General features: G+C 36.2%; 1 protein-coding gene across 1 annotated transcript; it reads right to left on the bottom strand.

Moving 5' to 3' along the window:
- Positions 1-790: 790 nt before the first annotated feature.
- LOC111387718 (nuclear pore complex protein NUP160) lies at positions 791-26,302 on the bottom strand. Its single transcript, XM_023012302.1, has 19 exons — positions 26,235-26,302; positions 15,529-15,639; positions 14,778-14,970; positions 14,087-14,658; positions 8,761-8,923; positions 8,144-8,421; positions 7,857-8,044; positions 7,340-7,416; positions 6,914-7,260; positions 6,090-6,158; positions 5,681-5,999; positions 5,405-5,533; positions 4,956-5,064; positions 4,795-4,866; positions 4,556-4,691; positions 3,497-3,604; positions 1,728-1,865; positions 1,323-1,496; positions 791-1,220 (listed from the first exon to the last, which is right to left on the bottom strand). The coding sequence occupies exons 1-19, from the start codon at positions 26,235-26,237 to the stop codon at positions 1,164-1,166; spliced, it is 3,243 nt and encodes a 1,080-aa protein (XP_022868070.1). The 5' UTR covers positions 26,238-26,302; the 3' UTR covers positions 791-1,163.
- Between the last annotated feature and the right edge of the window lie 772 nt (positions 26,303-27,074).

Below are 27,074 nucleotides of genomic sequence, written 5' to 3' on the forward strand. Positions count from 1 at the left end.
AAGATGAAACACATAGTTAATAAATATCGAACTAAAATTGTTGATTAAGCTCGTTCAATAAAAATAACTGCGAACAAAGTTGTCATTTCGAGGGAATGGTAAACAAAAATTTTTCAATGAATAATGCTACCTATCATTATTATAGATATATTTTCGATTATAAAAATACTTATTATACATTACCATTTATATATATATTTTTTTCACAGATCGATGATGTGATTTTTTATTTGGTTGATTACATTTTGACCCAATTAAATCTTGTCACATTTTTTATTGGTAAACAAATCTCCAGTTGTGCTACACATCGAGAGTGAAAAATAGGCTCAAAACAGGGATAACACGTGTCGCTCCTCGATTGGACAGTTTGAAAAATTAAAACAAAAAACTTCAAACAATTTTCCACTACCTCAGTCCGTCTCCTCCCCTGTTTTTAACCTTGACTAACTGGCTTTTTTCACAAATCTTTTTAAGTTGTAATGTATCTGTATCACAATTGTACCAATTAAGTGACATTGGATAGGTCTTTAATGAAATTGTGTTACATTTTATTTCATTGAATAATGAAGCAACATACTATTATAATACATTTTTACTTCTTAATGAAATTGTCGTCCACATCGAATTAAATGTGTGACAACTCCAACACCATACTAATTTCTCGTCTTATAAAAATTCAAAGGATGGCATATAAGGTCCCCCTTGTTACCTCATTACAATTGATTCTAAAAATATTCTCTGCACCATAGTCTTCAATTATGACTTTGCTTCATCCTATAACACATTGACATCTCCAGCCCAGGTAGAATTCAATCATTCCCAAGGATTCACATTTTTCATTCATTGACATCTCATCTCAATCTTCAGTCAAGAAAAGAAAGCTCTACCAATAAAATTTCTTGATCATAATTAATTTGATACAATTCAATACAACACAAAACAAATATTAAGTTCTACAATATTTGAAACTGACAGCTGAGAACTTAAGCCTGGATGAATCTTGAGCCACATCTAGCCTCCACAAGACAACTGATCCAGCCAATTTGCTGCCAAGCAAAATTGATTTGGCATGGTAGTAGTACTAGATGAAAGGCAGACATATAAGTTGTGAGGCTCCTACCGAAAATGGAAGAATCTAGAACGTCTCATAGCTTCAAAAACTGCTACGACGAGGTTTTGAGGACTGGAGAAGACTGAACATCGTCTGAATCTACTTTAAGCTGAAAATTGGAGGAAAATAAAAACGAGAATGATGGTTAGTGTCATTGTTTGGCAGACAAATTAGTTGGTCAGAGGAAAAAGAGTCTAGAGAAGCAATGCACCAGATTGAGATGGTTCACCAGCACGCTGTGCAACAATTTTTTCAGATTTTCGGACTGATCGATCCTGTGGCCCAATCTGATAGATTCCTCGAGAAGGCACCACAGACGTTCGATTGTAGTATAGGGAAACCAAACTGCAAATTGTGCTTTACGACGAATGACGTCTGCTGGTCGCTGCAGATAAATGGTAAAGCTCTTCAGTTCCCAGCCAACAAAATAAGAATATGGAAATCAAAGGTAATATATTCATAGAATATTTGGTAGGGAGGATTTGATACCGGTAGACAATACAAAGAAAGAATGAGAAACTAAATCTTGTTCACTATAATGTTCAATTCACTCTTTGACAGTACAGAGCTCCAAGGTCTTAAACGCTGAGCTGGCGAGAAGAAAGAGCGAACTTACCGATGCCAAGGATTCAATGTACTCAATTAGTAAATTAGTAGCTTCTGCAAGTCGGCCATAGTCAACATATAGGCGAAACAAGGATGCTGGATTGGACTCATTTCCAGTCATTCCTAGGTTTCTTTCCTTTCTAACACCCTGTCACAGACCATGAAAGATTAGGAAACGGTTAACAAGTTGCTGCAGTTAAAACAAAGCAAATATAATAGGCATGTTAAACTATATGATACAGTATTAAAAACCAACTACCCAAAAAATAAGAAACTATGCTTCAACAACATGAAATTTACTTGATCCTTGGTTCCCAATAAGTTTGAATTATAGAGGGTGTTCTGAAGCTAGAATAGGAAGTAGGAATCATAATATATGGCATCAATATTAAAAAAATGGCTCCTGCGTTAAAGCTTAATAGTTTCAATCCCTTCAAGTGCTGATTAGTGAAAGAGTATACAGTGTATACTTATGCAACATTCAAATAATTAAGTTGTGGGGGCCAAGATTGAGTATTCTGCTCATTGGACTTGTTCTTTAGATGTGTATATACCACAAGGCAGAAGTACCTCATGGTGACCCAGGAAATGACTAGGAATGGCACAAGATATTTGATGGTATGTTAAGTGAGATGGAGGAACGTGACAACGGTATTCAGTATTAGCCAGGGCAGATACCAGAGATCTCAGTGCACAAAACTGATAGTTCGTGGGGCACAAATTAAGCAATGATAAAATACAAATTAAGTTGTGGGGACCAAAAACTACAATGTACGCATGTGTACATCCACTATTCTGCTCATTGGACTATTGTTCATTTGATTGTCTTTGAATTGATAATGGTGGCTGGTAACTGTATCTTTAGAAGTCTCCAGTGGCCAGTGGGAGCTGACAGACACTAGATTGGAATTATGTTGGATTACCACTGTGGACGTGTGATTCAATTTTAGAACGAACAAGCACACAAGATTCTGAGGTTTAGGCAGGGAAGGGTTTACCTTTCCGAGGAGGAATCTATACAGCATATACATGCATACTTATGTGTAACACACAAGCGCGCTTTCTGACGTTTAGGCAGGGAAGGGTTGACCTTTTCGAGGAGGAAATATATACAGGATGTACATAAACGAACTACTACTGTCCAACCCCCTTTATCCTTTTTTGTCAAATGGTCTCATGGCACCTTGGTGGTAGGTAGTACTTTTTACCATAGGTAGTTTAGATGTTAGGTTTCTCTCAAGAGTGTCTTTTATAGAGCGAGAATCGAGACGAGCATATATATATATATATATGAGGTGTTACAGTTGAGGTATTAATGGAATAATTAAGCAATATGGTCAAATTAGTAGTTTCCCCAGATATGGTTGACTTTGGAATCTTTTGTTACCTCGTCTTTCAATCTAATTGCACTCACAAATTGTTCACATAATGCCCAAGTCCGTCTCATGATCAGCAAGACTGAAACTCTCAAATGCATATACAACAATACACCGAGACACACAAGTGCACACAGTCAGAAGCCGACATCATTTTTCACTTTCAGTTGTATGGTTGCACCTTTAAGCATTGTAAAAAGTGTCATCAACCCCAATCAGATGTAGAATTCATACTTTCAACTCATTCTAAATGCTTATTTTAGGAAAACTTGCAGTGCAGTATGAAAACGAGTTTCTAAGGATCGGCAGAAAGAAGAATAGTACATAAATAATTTAAAAATCAAATCAATGTAGTCCATAAATAATTATTCAATTAACCTGGGAAGTATTACCAAAGAATTACCTTGAAAATTCGAACCAACCACAGTGGTAATTCAATCTCAGGATCGGCAGAAAGAAGAGTTTCAGCAACAATTACTGGTAATCTGGGATGAAATGCTTTATATTTATCCTGCAATAGAAGATGCAGGAGAACGTTTTAAGTCTAGATCTTCAACAAAATAATAGATTCAGATATACAATGAGCAAGCTCATCCATATTTCAGACAGTACAGGTCACACCCCAAACCTACGCACACCTTCAAATTAAGCAAATAAGTAACTAATATAAAATTTGAAAAACAATGAAGCGTGAAAAAAGAAAGAAACAAGAAAGAAAAAAAATAGGCGTAATTATAAAGAAAGAAAGCCTTGAGAGAAAATCAATATAATCCATAACGAGAAATTTGTCAGGACATGCTATAGCGAAGCCCACTGCAAAAGCATATGAAGAACCATACATCATTTCAGGAAACTGTAGATTCCAAATGCACGATTGAAGCTTTTCGCTCGAGACATAAAAATATACCATTTAAGAGGAAAATATTTGAGGTCATACCCTTTACTCGGGAAGACTCTGAGATCGAAAGCAAAAAAATTAACCCTATCCATGTGTCAAAAGGGCCTAGATGAATAATTTACTTGAGGCAGACTTAAAACTACAAGGGCAGAACATAAGCCTAATGAGTATCAAATTTAGATTAAAGAATAAAATACTTAAAATTTATGTCAATATTATAGAGAATGACCATAAAGTAGCGAATAATAATTACACAATATGGCCTGTGAATATTAGATGTTTAGATTAAATAATGTAAATGCAGGGTACAGCATCACCCACAATGGCAATACAAGGAAGCTCACGGCATATGAAGCATCAGAAAACATAAATGTCATGGAGCATATTGATCTTCAGGAATATAGATTGGAAAAAGAAATAAAATGGGAACCAAATAGTGTAGAGAAACAAATTTGCCACATTTCATGGCTACTGCATCTAATCAGAGACAAACATAATATTGCTCAGATCCAAGACAAACATACTATTGCAAAGAAGTCAAACAGGCTTAAAAGAAATACGAACAAGATAGACTTCAAGCATTTCCCACTGGCGATTGCCCATAGATTGTTGCACTGTTGTACCCACATCAAGTGAGCCACGACTAACTACCTCATCTTGTGATGAAGTCAACAGAAGGCAATTTGTTTTACTATCATTCCTGAAAAGCAAATATTAACTACTTCAATGGACCACTGAATGAGAAAAAGATTAAAACGAGAAGACCCAAGAACGGCAAGTAAATGTATCTTTGATATATTTACCCAAACGATGGGGGTATTGGTCTGCTAGGACAGCATTTCAATGACATTGCAGTAAATACTCTTTCAAGTTCCCTGAACAACACATCATATATAAAAGCACGTCAAAGAAATTCGGGGACTACTTATGGGAAGACAAATATGAGATGCAGATGGAGTAATACCTTTTCAGTCTAGAACCCTTCCAAAACATAAGGATCACAGTAAATGCCATATCATATAAATTTGATTCGACCAGCAGATCAATTAGGTCAGATGATGGTCCATCATTTCCTGAAAGAAAAGATGTAAAGATAGCAACTAACTAAGTGACTAAAAGGGCTGGCCTTGGCGTAAGATGAGAAGCCTCAATATATCTAGGCTTGAAATGCAGAAAATGCTGTTTAGTCTTATAATTTGGATTGAAATAAGAAAATAGTAGTCCGTAGAAGTCAATATATAGGATAATTCATGCAAGGAATCAAACTTCATATTCAAGAAAAAGTTGATCAAACAAGTAGTAACAATCATTTTAAGTAGGCAAACATTTTCACCGTTAAAATCATAGAAGGAAACTAATTAACCTATAACTTTTCATTTTTTTTCCAAGATAACTAACCATGCACGGTCTTACCAGTGAAAGTCCACTTGACGTTCAACAAAGAAAGTAAATATTCTGCTGATGTTATAACAAACTCATTTTCAAGTTTCTCAACATCCAAATATGATTGCAGCTTTTGAGGCTGACCATCATCATCAAGAGCTGAAACAGGAGAGGAAAGAAAACAAATTACTGTCCTGAGTAAACATTAGAGAGGAGGAACAGAAGGATGAATAGCAGAATAAAGTCAACGAACATGGCAACATTGACAGTTTCCTAAAGATAAATTCACTGCGGAGGATAATATACCTTTTCCTTCCATGATTGTCCTAGCCTTTTTACTTGGGTAGTTTTCTTTATATAGAAAAGTTTCATCAACCGGAGCTTCAATCCAAGCATATGCAGGATGAACAAGATGTAGAGCATTAATAGCAGTAGATAGCCCATTCAGCCTCTCTTGCAGAGCCAAAGACCTGGGCTGGTGATCTTTTAATGCTGCTACAGCTCTCATCTGCACGGAATACAGGTACATATAACTTGCAGCCTTCCGCCAGTTATTTCTGTGCATCTCAAATGCATAAAGTAATTTGAATGGGTTTGGCTTGGCTGAAGAGTCTGAACGCTCTGCCTGCAGAAGAAATATCTCAAAAGATATTAGTCTGCCAAGAAAGAACTTGAAAAATAGAAGACTTCAAGTCATTGCGAAATCATCAAATACCTTCCACACAAGTTCCCGCTCTACCTTATCCACAAAACCAATCAAAGGTAACTGGCCATCACAAAGTATCTGCAATCAATATGAGCACAAAAACACCCAAAGTAACACCGTGAGCTTTTTTTTTTGCAGTATAAAGGTATTTTAGTGAACATTCACTCATCTGAAAAAAATGAAAAAAGGACTTTACTGAAAATGGAAGAAAAGAAAAAAGAGGCTTCAGAAAGCCTAACTACTTCAAAGTAATAGGAGTCAATAAAATTTAGCCCCTGTTAGAGCCCCATTCTATAAAACTCATTTTCAACCATAGTTCTCCGAATAAAATAATTTTGCACGTAAACCCAAAACTTACTACTTTTTAACCACAAATCACTTTTTACAATATCTTATTCTCAACAAATTGGCTCAAACAGGGCTTTAATCTTTGCTAAAATGTGCGGTACTATAATGTCAATGCTGCACAAGCACTGCAGAGAACTGTAATTGATAGATTCGAGAAAAGTTTTGAGTTCGTGAGCATTGTGTGCAATTATTTTGCAAAAGAATTAAAAGATTAAGAAAAGAAAGGAAAGGAAGAAAAAAGAAAACCACTGTGGACAACAACATTGCACAAACAATATAGTTGAAACAGTATTCCAATTATAGATAGTTCATTGAGCACAACAGAAAAGAACTATGATTTAATATAGTCTGCACTTAATATCTTCTCTTCTACACATAAATATGGAAAGTCAAATGCTACATACAGAAAATATATGGCAAAGGGAACAAATAGGCCAAGGGAAGAAAATAGAAATAAGAGACAAAGGCAAGAATGGCCACAACACCTTTATTGCACCACGCTCATAAAGAACGATTATGAAACGCCTCAAACAAATATTCTTGCTCTCTTCATCAGGATTTGAAATTATTGCACAATATGCATCATGGTAGTAATTAAGATCCAAAGTGAACTTGAAGACATTTGCCCAAAGTCGGCCCTTTACTGAAGTTACTGATTCCCCAAGGAAATCTTCCCTGGAGCTGCTATCTATAGGACTAAGAGCTTCGTCAACTTGCTCAAGTGCAGCCAGAGCAAATTGGCAAGCAGATTCACTCATATTATATTGTTCAAATATCTGCATCACCCATTGATAATATTGAAGCTTCCATGCTGCAGGCGGGAGAGAACCAGCTGGAAGGAAATACATGAATAAAAAAATAGTACCATCTAAGATCATGAAAAATGAGAGGAAGGTAACAGTTTGACATACTGAAACCAACACTCAGCCATCCTGCTTCATGTGGCAAACTTTGCAAAGCCTGGGAAGCTCCTTCCAGTGATGCAGCTCTGTACAAAAAAACATCAACAGCATAAAAATGTTACTTCCTTATCTTCCATAAATGTAGCTAAAGATAGCAGTTCTAAATTAGAACTCCAGAGAGAGGTTTGTGCAAGGATCAATCTGACAACTGCTTCAGTGAAATTGAAACAAAGACTTCCATAAATAAATAAATAACTTGGATATATACATATATATATATATATATAATTGCTATTCATAACCAGCTAGAATACAAACCAACAGCAATCAGCCCATGCTCAAAAGAAAAGAGCCTGAGAGACGGACATTACAGACGTGAGACAACCAGACAAGATACAGAAAACAAGTCCCAGACAAGAAAATCTTGAATATGGGAGGAAACAAACCACACACAGACTTTTTTTTTTTTGGTTCTCGAATTTGTTTTCTGTTTAATATAGAGTGGATGATGAAAAACCTTGAATACCTGAAAAAGCAGCGAACGGATTCACTGAGTTTCCTGTCTTTAAATGGGCGATACAATCCATTTTGTGTCTGAGCAACAAGACAACATCCAAGAAGATGGAGGAGTGTGGGTAATTTCCCACCCACAACCTGAAGGCTTCCAAATATTTTCTCCTTGTGTGAATATGCATCCACCAAAGTAAGCAGATACTAGATGAAACAAAATCTTGTTTGAGAATCATTCCCAGATTTATTATGTTCAGAGATTAAATAGTATAACGATATTATAGCAAATCAAAAGCAACAAACCTCGGCAGCATTAAACTGGCCATGTCTAAGTAAGACTAGTGCAAGATCAATTGAATGGCTGAAAGATATAGAAGATTCTTTTCCATCTCTTCCCCATATTATCCAGCTAGTGAACTCCCGACTTAAACTAATTAAGCTGCTGGGATTGGAATGTCTTCTGAAAGAGAGGTGGCCCAGATCTCCAGAGGAACTTTGCATACTTAATAATAGGATAAAAGCTAGAGGAAAATCACACTTCCCAAGCCTCTCATTCCACGACCTTTTATCATCATTGCCATCTGACCATGATCGAAAGTAAAAAGCATCAAACAATTCAATTCTAGATTATAAATCAATCTCAAAAAAAAATGCAAGAAAGTTAAGTAGAATAAACTCCAACTACATGTCCATCAGTGATCAGTCTATGCTGACTTGCTATTCTTTCATATATATATATATAGACACACACACCATGAAGCCGAAAAATAATTAGACCAATAAACTTACAACTAAAGAAACTATGTAATATCTCCATCAATATTTAATGTTTACCAAGATAAGTTGATAAACAATCACATTAATGTCATAAACTGAGAGAAACAGAGAAACTAAACAGCAAGAAGTTTGGATAATCCTACCAATTTGTAAAGATGAAAGTTGAGAACTAAAATCTTCAATTGCAGGAGATTCAGATGGTGTGGTCCCAAAGAAATGGATAATATGCCATTCGGTTAGACTTTCTTGAATCATAGGAATTAACTCAACTTTTACTCTTGAAACATCGTCGTGTGTCATATTAATCTGTATAAGTAAAAAACAAGTTAGAATTTCTCATATAATGCATGAAATAGTCATCTTTAAAGTAAAGAATGAGTTAGAATTTCTTCATATGATAAATCAATGTTCTGAAAACTGCCCAGCCATCAACCAGAAAAAAGTTAAACGGTCGAATGGAGGTCGACCTGGAATCAAAATGATAATAATAAATAAATTTATATACTACATTAAAAAAATTAAATTCAATGGGCCAAACCAATCCATATATCCAAACCCTACTATGAATAAGCCGCTGCCTGTCTTCTTGTCAAATTCATTTTATTTCAAATTTCAACTTTTCGCCACCTCTTGTCTTCTCACATATACAGATATATGATGATATCCAAACCCTACTATGAATATGTGGCTACTTGCCTGCCTGCCTTCTTTTCCAGGTTCATTTAATTTCACCTTCGTGCTGACATGATTTGCTGAATGAATTTCTAGTATATATTCCCTTTAATTTATAGATATTACAAAGCTATATAAGGAAACTATAATTATTCTATACAATGGGAATTAATCCGCGATTCTATGCAATATGATTAGTTTGTAGAACAAAACTAATAAATTTAGCTATAAACAGATCCTCAAATTGATATTAGTGAGTACACAAGCATCAATTTGTGCAGAAGAAAATTATGACGGAGACGAGTCGGAGATTTGGTGAAGATATCTGCAACCTGTTGACTAGTGGAAACATGAGGAAGAGTGATGACTTTGGAATCATAGACATCCCGGATGTAAAGACAGTCCACTTCAATATGTTTTGGAGCGCTCATAGTACATAGGATTAGCCGCATTCCAAATAGTACTAGTGTGGTCACCATGAAGAGATGTAGGCTGAGATTGGAAAACAACAAGTTCCGCAATAAAACCACACAGCCACACAACCTCAGAACATGCAACGAACATGGCACGATATTTAGCCTTAGTTGAGGACTTAGAAATACAGTCTTGTTTCTTACATTTCCAAGAAATGAGAGCATTGCACAAAACGATACACCATCTAGTAGTAAATCGACGAGAATCAGGACAACAAACTCAGTCGGCTTCACTATAAGAGGTGAGCTCAAGATGCATCCCCCAAGGGAAGAACAGATCACAATGAGTAGTTCCAATTAGATATCGAATAATGCGACGAACAGACGCCAAATGAAGATGATGAGGGGTGTCCATAAGTTTGCTGACAATATGATCTGTGACGGAAATATTAGGACGTGTGATAGTGAGATAGATGATTGCCCACCAACTTTCAATATAGAGTAGGGTGATACAGAATATTGCCCTCATCTTTTCGATACTTAACATTATGCTCCAAAGGAGTATCAACAGAGGAGGCTTCGGATAGATTAGCCAACATAATCAAGTCTTAAATATACTTATGCTAAAATAGGAGATAGACGTCCCTCCTTAGGCCCCTCATGATCGTCCTCCAAGACACCTGATCTTGCACAAGACAACTGGAAGAATAAAAGGATATGGTGTAATTGTTATCAACAAGTTGTTTTGATAAACTAAGAGAGACTAGAACATTAGGCAAATCTGGTGATGCATCACCCACGGCCGAGATAGGAAGGGTGTTACCATCAACAGTATGTATATGTATATGGTGAGGTCCAATATATGGTCTAAGATTATTAAGCAATAGAGGATTATCAGTAATATGGTTAGAAGCACCCGAGTCTAATAACCAAGGAGCATGTGATGCATTACCTAAGACACCTAAGGCAGACAAAGCAAAGATAACGATTTGTTGGATCATCTTAGAGGCGATGGAGTTTTGGGAAGCACTGGAAGAGGGTACCTGAGTGGGAGCAATTGGCAGAGTAGAACTAGAGGCTCACCTCCAGTCTTATACGGAGGATGAGTAGGACACTCCATAATGACATGTCCAAGCTTCTTGCAATAATTACATACTTTCTGGGACATTGGAGAGCCATGTAACCAAACCCTTACATCTGTAATAATGCACGCTAGACATATCTCGCGGTTTGAATTTCCTTTGAGCAACATATGCAATAGAGTTCGGTGTTACTTGATTTTGATGTTGCTCAAACGAGGTACGAGTGATAAGTCGTTGCTCTTTCCTCAACAATTCACCCAAACAGCCATCCAACACTGGAATAAATTTGTGATTCATAAGACTAGACCGAATGGATTCAAATTGTTCACAATTTCATAAGAAATTAATCAATTTTGGTGACTTCACCCACAGCTTGGACAACTTTCAATCCATTGGGTGAAACCGAAGCATAAATGATATCTGTGTACTCAATCCAAAGATTAGAAAAACCAGAATAATAATCTTCAATGGATGGAGAGTCCTAAGAGAAATTGCTAATTTAAACTCCACCTAAAGCCGCCAAGCATCTAGTTTTGAGTGTAGATTTTCTTCCACATGGGCTTGAGATTAAGAACAATCTGAGCATCAACAATTCCAATGATCCTAGCCATAATCCAAGAATCCTTTGTTTTCCGAGCAAGCTACTTCTTATCCTTCTCTTGATCAGGAAGCAGAATACTTCCATCACTACAACCCCCCCCCCTTCCCCACAAATCACATCTGCCTTCAACCAATAACTAAAAATGAAATGCTCATGACGAGTAGTTGTTTCCAGTAAAACAAATACAAATACAAATGGAGCCAGTCTTTTCAATTGACATGATGAAACAGTGAATAGTCCCACCAAAATAAATTAATCATAGCCCACCAAATAAATTCAACCTAAGCACAATAGATTAGCTCAAACAATATTCTAGTTTCCGATTAGACCAACGCCCCAACCTAATGGGCCAACATATCCAAGCCCAACAATTTGTCCAATTAAATCAGACTAAACTAACAGCCCACCAAAACTAAACAAAACATGATCTGTTAAAACAAAACAAAACCAAACCGAACTCACAAAGGCGACCGATGGGAGAAGACCGGCTGAACTCCAAAATGCATGCTACAAGAGAAGAGAAAACTCTGACCAAACTCATAGATGCGCCGGCCAAAACTCAACCCTAGACAAGCTGAAAATTGGAAGTACAATTTCACATAGCACTGAAAATAACGATTGGCGACCAAACTTAACGCCGACTGAGACGAACAAAGACCCTGCTGCGATGAAATGGAGTTAAACAAAGGTGACGCTAAATAGCAAGAGTCGACCATAGGTGACGCCGACTATGATGAAACCGAGATGCCGCCAACAAAGCTTAGTTCACTTCTTACCAGACACTCGAAAGAGAAGGTTAGGGTTTTGATACCATGACACGATTTGCTGAATGAATTTCTAGTGTATACTCCCTTTAATTTGTAGATATTACAAAGCTATATAAGGAAACTATAATTATTCTATATAGTGTGAATTAGTCCCCGATTCTATTCAATATAATTAGTCTATAGAAAAAACTAAAATATTTTCCTATAAATAGATCCTCTAATGCTTGCCGCCTCTTATATTCTCTCTCACACATCCAAATATATGTATTTGTATATAGACACAATTATTTGTATTTGTTTAAGACAGTTTTGGATGTTGGTTGTTTTGTTTGAAACCTTATACAATGCTTAACCAAAGAAATAGTGGACTGGTTAACCGGCTTTTGGTTGAACCTGGTGGTTTCTGGATTTTTCACCGGTTTCTTCACATCCGGTCTTTATATTTTGATTGGACCGGATTTCGGTCCGGTTCCAGTTTTTCCTATCGAACCAGCCGGTCCAACCCAATTTTAAGTACTTCGCGATAAATACATTAATTCCAGCTTCCTAACACACACGGATGTGTAGAGTCTAGTATACATTTGTTAACCAAAAGTTATGAAATTTCAAGGTGTAAACAGCTCAACTTCCTAAAACCTTAATGCTGACAGAGTAAGAGATACAACAACATTCTGGTTTATATAATCAGGATCCCATCTTGAGTCCTGGACGATTTGAAAAGTGGAGGGCAAATAAGATCCTAAAACTTATTAGAAACACTTTTAACACTTGTGGCCTCCATAATGAAATAAAACTCCCAATAACATGGTTCTCTAAAGATAAAGAAAATATTTCGAGGCAAATAAAAATAAGGCACTAAGTTTAAACAAATAGTTGCATAGGACTAATTTATTTATTCGAGTGATAGGGATTCATTTTGTAATTTTTGCAACATCTGATATGCATGTAGACACTGAATACCACATGGACAAGCATTATAGAACGAAGCTGAGTATCTGGCTCAGCATAATGCTCCCAAAATCCTCCTCCCAGTATAATTATACAATACAGTCATGGTACCATATCTTAGAGGAATTTCACTTTCCTTGACATGAATTGAAATTGTTAAGAATTTGTAAAGCCAAAAATAGGTTGACAAACTTCAGAATCCTTTTGGCATCTAACAATAAAGATGTAGGAGCTTTACTCTATTCTGCATTTCATACACACAACATCCTGATCTAGTCATGAAAACGTTAGAGATTCAAAATCCATTCTCATCCAAAAGAGCCTTTTTAAAGATATCTATCAGTGTGCCATACCAGTTTTGTTTTGATTTTGATGAATCGACCAGAAAAATAATCTCACATTTTGCATGGACTACATTGCTCTTTTTCTAAATTGGTACATTTAGGCTCCCCAGTGATTACTGGCTCATAAACTGAACAAGATTATACATTTCCACTGGAAACACTTTAGAATGTAAAATAAAATGCAAAAGCATTTCTGCCTCAACATCTCATGTGAGGCAGTGTATGCATTTACTCCCACTAAAGCAAACATTGACGCAAATACTCTTTCGTGCAACCATTGAAAATAAGAAATATCCTTCATAGAAAGATACCTAGATGTGTTGATCAAGAAAGAGGATGAAAATGATAATTTGCCCAATGAATATGATCAACAAGTCTAATGAGTATTATTGGCATCAGAATAAACGTGGACAACTTACAAAGATTTATAATTATGTAAGATTTTTGGTATAGTTGAGTTGAACTGTTTTTTGTGTTTTACCTTCCACGACTGTTTTAACCCTTTATGCCAATGGTTGATTGAAATACCAAACATGCAGAAAGTAAGAAAAATTATTTCTAAAAGATGTGAAGCCAATTAGAAAAAATGTGTGATATCATTGGGAACTTTTATGTACCTAGTGCAGTTGTTTTGAAACTAACCTGCCCACTGATGCTAACCATATAGCTTAGCAGCATAAGAACATCCAATGCAGATTCAAACATAACTTTGGCAATTTGGGAAGTAGCCTGCACTATCGCAAAACCATTAACATTGAAGACTGCTTCAGAACCCAATTTGAGTACAGTTTTATGAGGCACTAGAAACCTTAAGTAGCTCTCGATAACATCCAAAACTTTGCCCCAGGTGTTAGCTCTATTGCATAAAGAATGAAGGGACAAAAACATATCTTTTGAAAATTTTCTTAAACTTCTGTGATTAGACACTTCTTTCTCCCATGCAATATCAGCTCCCAAATCTGATATTTGTAGAGCTGCAATTGATGAACCATATCCTGTTTGTAGAATCTTCATAAAGCGAGGTACAACCTCCTCGGGCGAGATATGAGGTGTGCTAAGAAGTGACTCATCAAATATAACCGAAGAGGCTTTGCCCAACTGCTGGCTCACACAACTAACACACTGGAGTAACTCAAAAAGAATCTCCCGGTCAAGCTCATCACCGGGAATTTGCAGTGCAGAGTTTGTATTATTGCCAAGTTCATTAAAAGAACCTGATAGCATACAAAATAAAGAAATGTCTGCATTAGAAACAATTGTGGACATTTGATAAAAGAAATGCAGTCAAAAAGCTTGTGTAGGATTTTGTTTATCGGTATGAAGTTTGACATACCATAGATAAGATGCTCTACGTCCTCCAAACCACGGCATAGGGAGATTGCATTTTTTCTGATTAAACCAACAGCTCCCGTGACTGAATCCACCAGTAGACCACAAGCTACATTGTTTTTACACCAATTATTGACATAGCGAGTACAGAGAGTTTTCCAACATTGAAGCATTGAAACCGGATTTTCACAGCCACCCTACAATAGAACACACAGTTATCAACTCCCTTTAACTTCTTGATCCCCTACCCCTTTCCACAAACAGAAAAAGAAAGACAAATGTGTACGTATATATAGTGTCCCCTATGCACGTGCGTATGTGACTCTAGGTATTGGTATGTATATAGATACATAATTACCTACATATGTAATCAATTAAAAAAAATGAATAAACTATCATGTCTACCTTTCACTCCAAGAATCGCTGGGTTCAGATTTTGGTAGCCTTTTGAAAATTATGCTCAAATTCAATTTAAAGAATAGCAACCCAGCAATCATGAAGCTCCCAGTCAAATTCAACTGGAGATCAAAGTTGTAAAATGTGATTTGACATGATCTAAATGAAAGTTGAGAAAGTAAGCATGAGTGAATTGAAAGTTCAAAGTGCATATCTAAATTAATTTATCTAAATATATAAAGGACAATGTATATTGAGTGGGGCAGAGGCTACAAGAAATGCAAGAGAAAGACGAAAAAATATCTAATTGTTGAAAAGAATAGTGCTTTTTAAAAAGTCAATGGGAATCAAGAAAATACCTGATGCTCAACAAGTGAAAGAATTTCATTTTTTAGTCCATCAACAGTAAAGGAGTCAAACTCAGAATCCGTAAAGTGCTTGTTATATTCTTGTAAAGTTTTCCTGAGCACCATAGCATGGTGAACCCCAGGAAAAAGCAGCCTACGTAAGAAAATACAACTAACTAAGTGACTAAAAGGGCTGGCCTTGGCGTAAGATGAGAAGCCTCAATATATCTAGGCTTGAAATGCAGAAAATGCTGTTTAGTCTTATAATTTGGATTGAAATAAGAAAATAGTAGTCCGTAGAAGTCAATATATAGGATAATTCATGCAAGGAATCAAACTTCATATTCAAGAAAAAGTTGATCAAACAAGTAGTAACAATCATTTTAAGTAGGCAAACATTTTCACCGTTAAAATCATAGAAGGAAACTAATTAACCTATAACTTTTCATTTTTTTTCCAAGATAACTAACCATGCACGGTCTTACCAGTGAAAGTCCACTTGACGTTCAACAAAGAAAGTAAATATTCTGCTGATGTTATAACAAACTCATTTTCAAGTTTCTCAACATCCAAATATGATTGCAGCTTTTGAGGCTGACCATCATCATCAAGAGCTGAAACAGGAGAGGAAAGAAAACAAATTACTGTCCTGAGTAAACATTAGAGAGGAGGAACAGAAGGATGAATAGCAGAATAAAGTCAACGAACATGGCAACATTGACAGTTTCCTAAACATAAATTCACTGCGGAGGATAATATACCTTTTCCTTCCATGATTGTCCTAGCCTTTTTACTTGGGTAGTTTTCTTTATATAGAAAAGTTTCATCAACCGGAGCTTCAATCCAAGCATATGCAGGATGAACAAGATGTAGAGCATTAATAGCAGTAGATAGCCCATTCAGCCTCTCTTGCAGAGCCAAAGACCTGGGCTGGTGATCTTTTAATGCTGCTACAGCTCTCATCTGCACGGAATACAGGTACATATAACTTGCAGCCTTCCGCCAGTTATTTCTGTGCATCTCAAATGCATAAAGTAATTTGAATGGGTTTGGCTTGGCTGAAGAGTCTGAACGCTCTGCCTGCAGAAGAAATATCTCAAAAGATATTAGTCTGCCAAGAAAGAACTTGAAAAATAGAAGACTTCAAGTCATTGCGAAATCATCAAATACCTTCCACACAAGTTCCCGCTCTACCTTATCCACAAAACCAATCAAAGGTAACTGGCCATCACAAAGTATCTGCAATCAATATGAGCACAAAAACACCCAAAGTAACACCGTGAGCTTTTTTTTTTGCAGTATAAAGGTATTTTAGTGAACATTCACTCATCTGAAAAAAATGAAAAAAGGACTTTACTGAAAATGGAAGAAAAGAAAAAAGAGGCTTCAGAAAGCCTAACTACTTCAAAGTAATAGGAGTCAATAAAATTTAGCCCCTGTTAGAGCCCCATTCTATAAAACTCATTTTCAACCATAGTTCTCCGAATAAAATAATTTTGCACGTAAACCCAAAACTTACTACTTTTTAACCACAAATCACTTTTTACAATATCTTATTCTCAACAAATTGGCTCAAACAGGGCTTTAATCTTTGCTAAAATGTGCGGTACTATAATGTCAATGCTGCACAAGCACTGCAGAGAACTGTAATTGATAGATTCGAGAAAAGTTTTGAGTTCGTGAGCATTGTGTGCAATTATTTTGCAAAAGAATTAAAAGATTAAGAAAAGAAAGGAAAGGAAGAAAAAAGAAAACCACTGTGGACAACAACATTGCACAAACAATATAGTTGAAACAGTATTCCAATTATAGATAGTTCATTGAGCACAACAGAAAAGAACTATGATTTAATATAGTCTGCACTTAATATCTTCTCTTCTACACATAAATATGGAAAGTCAAATGCTACATACAGAAAATATATGGCAAAGGGAACAAATAGGCCAAGGGAAGAAAATAGAAATAAGAGACAAAGGCAAGAATGGCCACAACACCTTTATTGCACCACGCTCATAAAGAACGATTATGAAACGCCTCAAACAAATATTCTTGCTCTCTTCATCAGGATTTGAAATTATTGCACAATATGCATCATGGTAGTAATTAAGATCCAAAGTGAACTTGAAGACATTTGCCCAAAGTCGGCCCTTTACTGAAGTTACTGATTCCCCAAGGAAATCTTCCCTGGAGCTGCTATCTATAGGACTAAGAGCTTCGTCAACTTGCTCAAGTGCAGCCAGAGCAAATTGGCAAGCAGATTCACTCATATTATATTGTTCAAATATCTGCATCACCCATTGATAATATTGAAGCTTCCATGCTGCAGGCGGGAGAGAACCAGCTGGAAGGAAATACATGAATAAAAAAATAGTACCATCTAAGATCATGAAAAATGAGAGGAAGGTAACAGTTTGACATACTGAAACCAACACTCAGCCATCCTGCTTCATGTGGCAAACTTTGCAAAGCCTGGGAAGCTCCTTCCAGTGATGCAGCTCTGTACAAAAAAACATCAACAGCATAAAAATGTTACTTCCTTATCTTCCATAAATGTAGCTAAAGATAGCAGTTCTAAATTAGAACTCCAGAGAGAGGTTTGTGCAAGGATCAATCTGACAACTGCTTCAGTGAAATTGAAACAAAGACTTCCATAAATAAATAAATAACTTGGATATATACATATATATATATATATATAATTGCTATTCATAACCAGCTAGAATACAAACCAACAGCAATCAGCCCATGCTCAAAAGAAAAGAGCCTGAGAGACGGACATTACAGACGTGAGACAACCAGACAAGATACAGAAAACAAGTCCCAAACAAGAAAATCTTGAATATGGGAGGAAACAAACCACACACAGACTTTTTTTTTTTTGGTTCTCGAATTTGTTTTCTGTTTAATATAGAGTGGATGATGAAAAACCTTGAATACCTGAAAAAGCAGCGAACGGATTCACTGAGTTTCCTGTCTTTAAATGGGCGATACAATCCATTTTGTGTCTGAGCAACAAGACAACATCCAAGAAGATGGAGGAGTGTGGGTAATTTCCCACCCACAACCTGAAGGCTTCCAAATATTTTCTCCTTGTGTGAATATGCATCCACCAAAGTAAGCAGATACTAGATGAAACAAAATCTTGTTTGAGAATCATTCCCAGATTTATTATGTTCAGAGATAAAATAGTATAACGATATTATAGCAAATCAAAAGCAACAAACCTCGGCAGCATTAAACTGGCCATGTCTAAGTAAGACTAGTGCAAGATCAATTGAATGGCTGAAAGATATAGAAGATTCTTTTCCATCTCTTCCCCATATTATCCAGCTAGTGAACTCCCGACTTAAACTAATTAAGCTGCTGGGATTGGAGTGTCTTCTGAAAGAGAGGTGGCCCAGATCTCCAGAGGAACTTTGCATACTTAATAATAGGATAAAAGCTAGAGGAAAATCACACTTCCCAAGCCTCTCATTCCACGACCTTTTATCATCATTGCCATCTGACCATGATCGAAAGTAAAAAGCATCAAACAATTCAATTCTAGATTATAAATCAATCTCAAAAAAAAATGCAAGAAAGTTAAGTAGAATAAACTCCAACTACATGTCCATCAGTGATCAGTCTATGCTGACTTGCTATTCTTTCATATATATATATATATATATAGACACACACACCATGAAGCCGAAAAATAATTAGACCAATAAACTTACAACTAAAGAAACTATGTAATATCTCCATCAATATTTAATGTTTACCAAGATAAGTTGATAAACAATCACATTAATGTCATAAACTGAGAGAAACAGAGAAACTAAACAGCAAGAAGTTTGGATAATCCTACCAATTTGTAAAGATGAAAGTTGAGAACTAAAATCTTCAATTGCAGGAGATTCAGATGGTGTGGTCCCAAAGAAATGGATAATATGCCATTCGGTTAGACTTTCTTGAATCATAGGAATTAACTCAACTTTTACTCTTGAAACATCGTCGTGTGTCATATTAATCTGTATAAGTAAAAAACAAGTTAGAATTTCTCATATAATGCATGAAACAGTCATCTTTAAAGTAAAGAATGAGTTAGAATTTCTTCATATGATAAATCAATGTTCTGAAAACTGCCCAGCCATCAACCAGAAAAAAGTTAAACGGTCGAATGGAGGTCGACCTGGAATCAAAATGATAATAATAAATAAATTTATATACTAAATTAAAAAAATTAAATTCAATGGGCCAAACCAATCCATATATCCAAACCCTACTATGAATAAGCCGCTGCCTGTCTTCTTGTCAAATTCATTTTATTTCAAATTTCAACTTTTCGCCACCTCGTCTTCTCACATATACAGATATATGATGATATCCAAACCCTACTATGAATATGTGGCTACTTGCCTGCCTGCCTTCTTTTCCAGGTTCATTTAATTTCACCTTCATGCTGACATGATTTGCTGAATGAATTTCTAGTATATATTCCCTTTAATTTATAGATATTACAAAGCTATATAAGGAAACTATAATTATTCTATACAATGGGAATTAATCCGCGATTCTATGCAATATGATTAGTTTGTAGAACAAAACTAATAAATTTAGCTATAAACAGATCCTCAAATTGATATTAGTGAGTACACAAGCATCAATTTGTGCAGAAGAAAATTATGACGGAGACGAGTCGGAGATTTGGTGAAGATATCTGCAACCTGTTGACTAGTGGAAACATGAGGAAGAGTGATGACTTTGGAATCATAGACATCCCGGATGTAAAGACAGTCCACTTCAATATGTTTTGGAGCGCTCATAGTACATAGGATTAGCCGCATTCCAAATAGCACTAGTGTTGTCACCATGAAGAGATGTAGGCTGAGATTGGAAAACAACAAGTTCCGCAATAAAACCACACAGCCACACAACCTCAGAACATGCAACGAACATGGCACGATATTTAGCCTTAGTTGAGGACTTAGAAATACAGTCTTGTTTCTTACATTTCCAAGAAATGAGAGCATTGCACAAAACGATACACCATCTAGTAGTAAATCGACGAGAATCAGGACAACAAACTCAGTCGGCTTCACTATAAGAGGTGAGCTCAAGATGCATCCCCCAAGGGAAGAACAGATCACAATGAGTAGTTCCAATTAGATATCGAATAATGCGACGAACAGACGCCAAATGAAGATGATGAGGGGTGTCCATAAGTTTGCTGACAATATGATCTGTGACGGAAATATTAGGACGTGTGATAGTGAGATAGATGATTGCCCACCAACTTTCAATATAGAGTAGGGTGATACAGAATATTGCCCTCATCTTTTCGATACTTAACATTATGCTCCAAAGGAGTATCAACAGAGGAGGCTTCGGATAGATTAGCCAACATAATCAAGTCTTAAATATACTTATGCTAAAATAGGAGATAGACGTCCCTCCTTAGGCCCCTCATGATCGTCCTCCAAGACACCTGATCTTGCACAAGACAACTGGAAGAATAAAAGGATATGGTGTAATTGTTATCAACAAGTTGTTTTGATAAACTAAGAGAGACTAGAACATTAGGCAAATCTGGTGATGCATCACCCACGGCCGAGATAGGAAGGGTGTTACCATCAACAGTATGTATATGTATATGGTGAGGTCCAATATATGGTCTAAGATTATTAAGCAATAGAGGATTATCAGTAATATGGTTAGAAGCACCCGAGTCTAATAACCAAGGAGCATGTGATGCATTACCTAAGACACCTAAGGCAGACAAAGCAAAGATAACGATTTGTTGGATCATCTTAGAGGCGATGGAGTTTTGGGAAGCACTGGAAGAGGGTACCTGAGTGGGAGCAATTGGCAGAGTAGAACTAGAGGCTCACCTCCAGTCTTATACGGAGGATGAGTAGGACACTCCATAATGACATGTCCAAGCTTCTTGCAATAATTACATACTTTCTGGGACATTGGAGAGCCATGTAACCAAACCCTTACATCTGTAATAATGCACGCTAGACATATCTCGCGGTTTGAATTTCCTTTGAGCAACATATGCAATAGAGTTCGGTGTTACTTGATTTTGATGTTGCTCAAACGAGGTACGAGTGATAAGTCGTTGCTCTTTCCTCAACAATTCACCCAAACAGCCATCCAACACTGGAATAAATTTGTGATTCATAAGACTAGACCGAATGGATTCAAATTGTTCACAATTTCATAAGAAATTAATCAATTTTGGTGACTTCACCCACAGCTTGGACAACTTTCAATCCATTGGGTGAAACCGAAGCATAAATGATATCTGTGTACTCAATCCAAAGATTAGAAAAACCAGAATAATAATCTTCAATGGATGGAGAGTCCTAAGAGAAATTGCTAATTTAAACTCCACCTAAAGCCGCCAAGCATCTAGTTTTGAGTGTAGATTTTCTTCCACATGGGCTTGAGATTAAGAACAATCTGAGCATCAACAATTCCAATGATCCTAGCCATAATCCAAGAATCCTTTGTTTTCCGAGCAAGCTACTTCTTATCCTTCTCTTGATCAGGAAGCAGAATACTTCCATCACTACAACCCCCCCCCCTTCCCCACAAATCACATCTGCCTTCAACCAATAACTAAAAATGAAATGCTCATGACGAGTAGTTGTTTCCAGTAATACAAATACAAATGGAGCCAGTCTTTTCAATTGACATGATGAAACAGTGAATAGTCCCACCAAAATAAATTAATCATAGCCCACCAAATAAATTCAACCTAAGCACAATAGATTAGCTCAAACAATATTCTAGTTTCCGATTAGACCAACGCCCCAACCTAATGGGCCAACATATCCAAGCCCAACAATTTGTCCAATTAAATCAGACTAAACTAACAGCCCACCAAAACTAAACAAAACATGATCTGTTAAAACAAAACAAAACCAAACCGAACTCACAAAGGCGACCGATGGGAGAAGACCGGCTGAACTCCAAAATGCATGCTACAAGAGAAGAGAAAACTCTGACCAAACTCATAGATGCGCCGGCCAAAACTCAACCCTAGACAAGCTGAAAATTGGAAGTACAATTTCACATAGCACTGAAAATAACGATTGGCGACCAAACTTAACGCCGACTGAGACGAACAAAGACCCTGCTGCGATGAAATGGAGTTAAACAAAGGTGACGCTAAATAGCAAGAGTCGACCATAGGTGACGCCGACTATGATGAAACCGAGATGCCGCCAACAAAGCTTAGTTCACTCCTTACCAGACACTCGAAAGAGAAGGTTAGGGTTTTGATACCATGACACGATTTGCTGAATGAATTTCTAGTGTATACTCCCTTTAATTTGTAGATATTACAAAGCTATATAAGGAAACTATAATTATTCTATATAGTGTGAATTAGTCCCCGATTCTATTCAATATAATTAGTCTATAGAAAAAACTAAAATATTTTCCTATAAATAGATCCTCTAATGCTTGCCGCCTCTTATATTCTCTCTCACACATCCAAATATATGTATTTGTATATAGACACAATTATTTGTATTTGTTTAAGACAGTTTTGGATGTTGGTTGTTTTGTTTGAAACCTTATACAATGCTTAACCAAAGAAATAGTGGACTGGTTAACCGGTTTTTGGTTGAACCTGGTGGTTTCTGGATTTTTCACCGGTTTCTTCACATCCGGTCTTTATATTTTGATTGGACCGGATTTCGGTCCGGTTCCAGTTTTTCCTATCGAACCAGCCGGTCCAACCCAATTTTAAGTACTTCGCGATAAATACATTAATTCCAGCTTCCTAACACACACGGATGTGTAGAGTCTAGTATACATTTGTTAACCAAAAGTTATGAAATTTCAAGGTGTAAACAGCTCAACTTCCTAAAACCTTAATGCTGACAGAGTAAGAGATACAACAACATTCTGGTTTATATAATCAGGATCCCATCTGGAGTCCTGGACGATTTGAAAAGTGGAGGGCAAATAAGATCCTAAAACTTATTAGAAACACTTTTAACACTTGTGGCCTCCATAATGAAATAAAACTCCCAATAACATGGTTCTCTAAAGATAAAGAAAATATTTCGAGGCAAATAAAAATAAGGCACTAAGTTTAAACAAATAGTTGCATAGGACTAATTTATTTATTCGAGTGATAGGGATTCATTTTGTAATTTTTGCAACATCTGATATGCATGTAGACACTGAATACCACATGGACAAGCATTATAGAACGAAGCTGAGTATCTGGCTCAGCATAATGCTCCCAAAATCCTCCTCCCAGTATAATTATACAATACAGTCATGGTACCATATCTTAGAGGAATTTCACTTTCCTTGACATGAATTGAAATTGTTAAGAATTTGTAAAGCCAAAAATAGGTTGACAAACTTCAGAATCCTTTTGGCATCTAACAATAAAGATGTAGGAGCTTTACTCTATTCTGCATTTCATACACACAACATCCTGATCTAGTCATGAAAACGTTAGAGATTCAAAATCCATTCTCATCCAAAAGAGCCTTTTTAAAGATATCTATCAGTGTGCCATACCAGTTTTGTTTTGATTTTGATGAATCGACCAGAAAAATAATCTCACATTTTGCATGGACTACATTGCTCTTTTTCTAAATTGGTACATTTAGGCTCCCCAGTGATTACTGGCTCATAAACTGAACAAGATTATACATTTCCACTGGAAACACTTTAGAATGTAAAATAAAATGCAAAAGCATTTCTGCCTCAACATCTCATGTGAGGCAGTGTATGCATTTACTCCCACTAAAGCAAACATTGACGCAAATACTCTTTCGTGCAACCATTGAAAATAAAAAATATCCTTCATAGAAAGATACCTAGATGTGTTGATCAAGAAAGAGGATGAAAATGATAATTTGCCCAATGAATATGATCAACAAGTCTAATGAGTATTATTGGCATCAGAATAAACGTGGACAACTTACAAAGATTTATAATTATGTAAGATTTTTGGTATAGTTGAGTTGAACTGTTTTTTGTGTTTTACCTTCCACGACTGTTTTAACCCTTTATGCCAATGGTTGATTGAAATACCAAACATGCAGAAAGTAAGAAAAATTATTTCTAAAAGATGTGAAGCCAATTAGAAAAAATGTGTGATATCATTGGGAACTTTTATGTACCTAGTGCAGTTGTTTTGAAACTAACCTGCCCACTGATGCTAACCATATAGCTTAGCAGCATAAGAACATCCAATGCAGATTCAAACATAACTTTGGCAATTTGGGAAGTAGCCTGCACTATCGCAAAACCATTAACATTGAAGACTGCTTCAGAACCCAATTTGAGTACAGTTTTATGAGGCACTAGAAACCTTAAGTAGCTCTCGATAACATCCAAAACTTTGCCCCAGGTGTTAGCTCTATTGCATAAAGAATGAAGGGACAAAAACATATCTTTTGAAAATTTTCTTAAACTTCTGTGATTAGACACTTCTTTCTCCCATGCAATATCAGCTCCCAAATCTGATATTTGTAGAGCTGCAATTGATGAACCATATCCTGTTTGTAGAATCTTCATAAAGCGAGGTACAACCTCCTCGGGCGAGATATGAGGTGTGCTAAGAAGTGACTCATCAAATATAACCGAAGAGGCTTTGCCCAACTGCTGGCTCACACAACTAACACACTGGAGTAACTCAAAAAGAATCTCCCGGTCAAGCTCATCACCGGGAATTTGCAGTGCAGAGTTTGTATTATTGCCAAGTTCATTAAAAGAACCTGATAGCATACAAAATAAAGAAATGTCTGCATTAGAAACAATTGTGGACATTTGATAAAAGAAATGCAGTCAAAAAGCTTGTGTAGGATTTTGTTTATCGGTATGAAGTTTGACATACCATAGATAAGATGCTCTACGTCCTCCAAACCACGGCATAGGGAGATTGCATTTTTTCTGATTAAACCAACAGCTCCCGTGACTGAATCCAACAGTAGACCACAAGCTACATTGTTTTTACACCAATTATTGACATAGCGAGTACAGAGAGTTTTCCAACATTGAAGCATTGAAACCGGATTTTCACAGCCACCCTACAATAGAACACACAGTTATCAACTCCCTTTAACTTCTTGATCCCCTACCCCTTTCCACAAACAGAAAAAGAAAGACAAATGTGTACGTATATATAGTGTCCCCTATGCACGTGCGTATGTGACTCTAGGTATTGGTATGTATATAGATACATAATTACCTACATATGTAATCAATTAAAAAAAATGAATAAACTATCATGTCTACCTTTCACTCCAAGAATCGCTGGGTTCAGATTTTGGTAGCCTTTTGAAAATTATGCTTAAATTCAATTTAAAGAATAGCAACCCAGCAATCATGAAGCTCCCAGTCAAATTCAACTGGAGATCAAAGTTGTAAAATGTGATTTGACATGATCTAAATGAAAGTTGAGAAAGTAAGCATGAGTGAATTGAAAGTTCAAAGTGCATATCTAAATTAATTTATCTAAATATATAAAGGACAATGTATATTGAGTGGGGCAGAGGCTACAAGAAATGCAAGAGAAAGACGAAAAAATATCTAATTGTTGAAAAGAATAGTGCTTTTTAAAAAGTCAATGGGAATCAAGAAAATACCTGATGCTCAACAAGTGAAAGAATTTCATTTTTTAGTCCATCAACAGTAAAGGAGTCAAACTCAGAATCCGTAAAGTGCTTGTTATATTCTTGTAAAGTTTTCCTGAGCACCATAGCATGGTGAACCCCAGGAAAAAGCAGCCTACGTAAGAAAATAGAAGATACAAATGGAGCAATTTCATCCTGCAAAATTAGCAGTATTTTGTCACAACAATGCAGAAAATTCACTCATTTCTTATAAAAATAAAATCTAGAACAAAATAACAAATTTATACCCTCACAACCAAAATACACTTATCTTGCCTTTTCATATCAAAATATTCAATCATGAAGAACCTCAAAATCAAAGCAACACCATCTCACTCCTCAGAGAAAGGGTCATGTTTCAAAGAAAAAAATCTTGGCGTAACCTCAAATAAATACACATAACATTTGTCAATGCATAATTAAAAGATCCTAAGAGAATTTGCACTAAAAAATAAAAAAATTCCCTTTGCAGCCGAGAAGCAGTGTTAAAGAAATTAAGAAACATTAATGAGGATGGGAAATTTCATAACTTTTTCAATTTAGAAAATCATGTTCTCTCCAACACAAAATACCTCCTAGTTAGATCTACCGTCACCCGTCACTTAAAAATCAATATCTCCATTCTCCCATTCCATCCTACATAACACACAATGAAGGAAGAGATCATCCGCTTCAAGCAGAGAAGTATGGATACTGCCTGCAAGTCTAACCTACAAACTTAAAGTAAAAAACTACATTCATCTAGTACTTATTAAATACTAGAACTCAATCTAAGTACAGAAATATGTAATTAACACAATTGCTGTATATACAATCTGATATTCATCAAAAAAATGGAAGAAAAGAAAAAAGAGGCTTCAGAAAGCCTAACTACTTCAAAGTAATAGGAGTCAATAAAATTTAGCCCCTGTTAGAGCCCCCTTC

The sequence above is a fragment of the Olea europaea genome, chromosome 3 (assembly GCF_002742605.1).
Source record: "Olea europaea var. sylvestris chromosome 3, O_europaea_v1, whole genome shotgun sequence".
Taxonomy (NCBI): domain Eukaryota; kingdom Viridiplantae; phylum Streptophyta; class Magnoliopsida; order Lamiales; family Oleaceae; genus Olea; species Olea europaea.